Source organism: Arabidopsis lyrata (genome assembly GCF_000004255.2).
Source record: "Arabidopsis lyrata subsp. lyrata unplaced genomic scaffold ARALYscaffold_594, whole genome shotgun sequence".
In the NCBI taxonomy this organism is placed as follows: domain Eukaryota; kingdom Viridiplantae; phylum Streptophyta; class Magnoliopsida; order Brassicales; family Brassicaceae; genus Arabidopsis; species Arabidopsis lyrata.
This window is the reverse complement of record NW_003302174.1, coordinates 1-3,941: the sequence shown is the minus strand read 5'-3', so window position 1 is coordinate 3,941 and position 3,941 is coordinate 1. Positions and strand designations below refer to the sequence as shown.

Below are 3,941 nucleotides of genomic sequence, written 5' to 3'. Positions count from 1 at the left end.
GTAGCACGAATCCAGAAGGTCTCTTTTGCTCTTTGTCAGCTTGGGAAAGTTTAGAAACCGACATTTATGCAACTTGGGGCTCTTGCTATGTTTGTGGAGATCCCATGATCCGATGAGGTGGCCTCCAGATCCAGGTATGCGAAACATGTCATGTTTCTTTGAAAACATGACAGGGGAGGAGAAGAAGCAGGTCGGGTTTACGTTGAGCGGGCCTGCAAAAGCTGAGTTGAGGTCCCAAGAACTTAACAGCCATAACACAGTCTTCATCCTCTGGAGAAGACGAGGACATGGCCACGTTGGTCACAATTTGGGTTTGGCAATGAGGTAGAGTTACAAGAGGAGGCAGCGAAATGCGTTTCGGATTTGTATCCGATGCAACCGGGTTTAGATCATCTTGGAGACGCAATATGCCGTCGTCCTTCAAAGTAGCTATCCAACCATGGGATGAACCGACCGTTACCATTGGATCACTATCCACCAACTCTAGAGGCACCTTCTTTTCCAAGTCAGTGATTTTATAATCAGTAACATTACTAATGACAAGTTTTCCGAGATCCCCTCCACAAGGTTCAGCGCAGACGATGAAACAAGGAGGGGTTTGCATCAAGGAAGTTGAGAAGTCATTATTAGAGAGAAGAGGAGATGATCTTACAAATACAGGTTTCCGAAAGCATAGCTTCGAGGGCTGGTTGAGAAGCAGAGAGATGGATTACATGAATAATTCACTTATCGGAAAGCAAGAGAATTAAGAATAGAAAAAAACTAAACCCTAATTGAAGTATCGATGGTGTTCTGTTCTCCACCTAAAATCCTGCATTAATACAGAGGAAGTGACTTGCCCACCAAGTATCCCATCTCCAACTCAATTATGATCTTTATGGATATGTTTCTTTCCCATAAGTCATTTTGTGGGGTCGGTTCTCCACTATACCATCATTCTCATTAACTTCTAACTTATTACCTTTTACATTTCATGAAATAACTCAAAATATTTCTCAATACAGCTCTATAAGTTTTGGTTACTTGAGCACAGGAGTCTACATAGACATAGAGATTCAAAACGGAAGCTAATAGAGAAACTAGGAGACATAGAGTAGTGAAATACGAGAAAGAGAAACATGAACACTAAACACTCATCAAACAAAAACACAATTGAAAATGAATGCCACAGAGACGAACAATTAATAATCCTCCATTCGGAGAAATTATTAGATTTAACATAACCAAAAAATCAATTCACAGGAGAATTCAATTGATTTTATATCAACAAATTGAAGCATACATTTACATCAATCAGAGGGCTATATAATAATCTTAAGAGACCGATTGCTTCATAATCTTAGTGGCCTAACAAGAGCCTTTCCTTGTTAACTGAAGAAAATGTTTAGTTTTCTAGATATTCAACGTGCCTCTTCTGGCGAAAGTTTGCGTGGGCGATTGGATGCAGAACCCGACTTCAGATTCTGATGCCATTGGAGAGCAAGTGAGCTGAAGAAGATGAGAGCGTAGAGAGAAAAACCGGCCTATTGATTCTTCTTTCTCTCTTGTTTAGACTTATTGCCTAGCTTAGTGGGCTAAAACACTAATATCTTTATGTGAACCTTTAGTTATGTTTTGTCTTTTGAAAATTTGGTGTGTAAGTGTAGGGAGCTGCTTACATACCACATTATTAAAACAGAGCCTGAACAGATGCTCAAAAAAAGTGGTAGCTAATATCTTTATGAATGAGCTAATATCTTTCTGAATGAGTATAGCATTAGCAAGAGATTTTGTTGATCTGGTATTGAAATGATTAAATTCTTGTGTATTGTTGATATAGAAAGATATTTTCACCTGACAAAGAAAAAAAAACAGACTCTAAACCCAACACCAACTGGTTATATATTCCCAACTGCGGGGGTGGCGTTGCCTTGAACAATTCCACTTTTGATCAGTCAGCTTGATAGTTTTGCTTTCGTCGACATCCAAGATTCTGACCACTTTAGGTTGACGCAAACAGAGAAACGAGGTACAAGGGACAGAGAAAGGTTCAGACTTTGTGAGAAAAATGCTTTGATCTCCAATGTCTTCTCCAATGTCTTGAGTGTAAATAGCGTTTCCTTCTTCGTCTAGCTTGAACACCATTAAAGCTTCTGTTTTCAGTTTCGAGATACCCTTGATGATCTTTCCAGTGGTCTTCTTGTACCACTTAACCAAGAAAGTTTCACCGGTAGTTTTTGACTCCACCAAGTGTTCGCTTGTGCAGCACGAATCCAGAAGGTCTCGTTTGGTCTTGGTCAGCTTGGGAAGGTTTTGAAACCGCAAGCTCTGTAACTTAGGGTTCTTCATATGTTTGTGGAGATTCCATGATCCAATGAGGTGGCCTCCACAGCCGACTATGCGAAACATGTCATCTTTCTTGGAAAACATGACATGAGAGGAGAAGAAGCAGGGGTTTTCGATTCTGATGTTGATCCACTCGGAGTTACTTTGAGCGGGCCTGCAAAAGCTTATTTGAGGTCCTAAGAACTTGACAGCTACAACACAGTCTTCATCCTCTGGAGAAGATGAGGACACGACCAAGTTGGTGACAATTTTGGTTTGGCAATGAGGAAGAGTTACAAGAGGAGGCAGTGAAATGTGTATCGGATCTGGTTCCGATGCAACCGGGTATAGATCAATGAATCGGAGACGCACCACGTCGTCCTTCAAGGTAGCTAGCCATCCATTGGATGATCCTATCTTTCCGACTTCCCTCCTCAACTCCTTAGGCACCTTTTCTTCATAAGGAGTGCAGCCTTTAGCACTGCTAATCACAACTTTTCCGAGTTCCGGTCTACAAGGATCAGCGCATATGATGACACAAGGAGAATCATGCGGCAAGGAGGTTGAGAAGCCATTATTAGAGAGAAGAGGAGATGATCTCACCAATACAGGTTTCCGAAAGCATAGCTTCGAGGGCTGGTTAAGAAGCAGAGACATGAATAATGTATTTATCGGAAATCAAGAGAATTAAGAATGGAAAAAACCCGAAACCCAAGAATTGGTGGTGTTCTGTTCTCCACCTAAAACCCTCCATTGATACAGAGGAAGTGACTTGCCCACCAAGTATCCTATCTCCAACTCAATTATGGTCTTTATGGCAAAGTTTCTTTCCCATAAGTCGTTTTCTGGGGTCATTAACTTACAACTTTCCTTTCACTACAGTTTTGTTTCCTGGTTTTACTAATCCATGTGCCAAGAAACTGTTCTACATTATGTAACTGTTTTGTGTGCGATGATTAGCAATATGTTGTAAACTTATAACTTTGGAGCTGCTTCGCGTTATTCTGATTAGCAAAATATAATCATAACTAAGTTACATGACCTGACAAAAAATCAGCTTGGATTTGCTAGAAATAGAGTTCCTTTCGCATAATAGAATCTTTTTCATAACACCGAGCTCAGATAAAAAGCTTCAGCCTTGAAGATAAGAAACTACAGAAGAAAAGTAAACGAAAAGATAAAGAAGAAAAAAAAAAAAACAAAAGTCTTAACACCGCTAATATTTTAGTCGACTTTGTGCAATATTCAGTCGACTTCCTCCATCTTGCTACCTTCAGCATCAGCATCATCTTCAAGTGGAGGCATCTCCGCATCGGCTTCAACGGCATCATCATCGTCAAATGCTCAATCCAAGCTTCAACATCCTATGGATTCTGCTTCCAAAAGTGTTGGGCTCATCGAGGCTGAAACCAGAAGTGAGAAGAGCGGTCTCAAAGAGAAGAAGCACAAGATCCTTCACAGACTTATCGTTCTTGTCCGCGTCGGCTCTCTTTCTCAGCTCGTCCATGATGGAGTTCTCTGGGTTTATCTCCATAGTCTTCTTGCTTGACCTGTAACTACCCGTGTTGCTATCCCTCAAAGTCTGAGCTTCATGATTCTCTCCATGTTTGGGGTCCAGCCATATTCGCCCGTAACAA

The 3,941-nt window shown here is 40.9% G+C and overlaps 1 protein-coding gene and 1 pseudogene across 1 annotated transcript; both read right to left on the bottom strand.

Moving 5' to 3' along the window:
* Window positions 1-1,213: 1,213 nt before the first annotated feature.
* LOC110229551 lies at window positions 1,214-3,205 on the bottom strand. The gene has a single exon (XM_021030095.1). It carries the CDS (start codon window positions 2,959-2,961, stop codon window positions 1,858-1,860), a length of 1,104 nt encoding a protein of 367 aa, XP_020885754.1. The 5' UTR covers window positions 2,962-3,205; the 3' UTR covers window positions 1,214-1,857.
* A 142-nt stretch (window positions 3,206-3,347) lies between these two features.
* On the bottom strand, window positions 3,348-3,933 carry LOC9298459 (annotated as a pseudogene).
* Window positions 3,934-3,941: the final 8 nt, after the last annotated feature.

What these genes read in the sequence shown, in the direction of transcription:
- LOC110229551 (XM_021030095.1), bottom strand. Translation starts at nt 2,961, where the DNA reads ATGTCTCTGCTTCTTAACCAGCCCTCGAAGCTATGCTTTCGGAAACCT.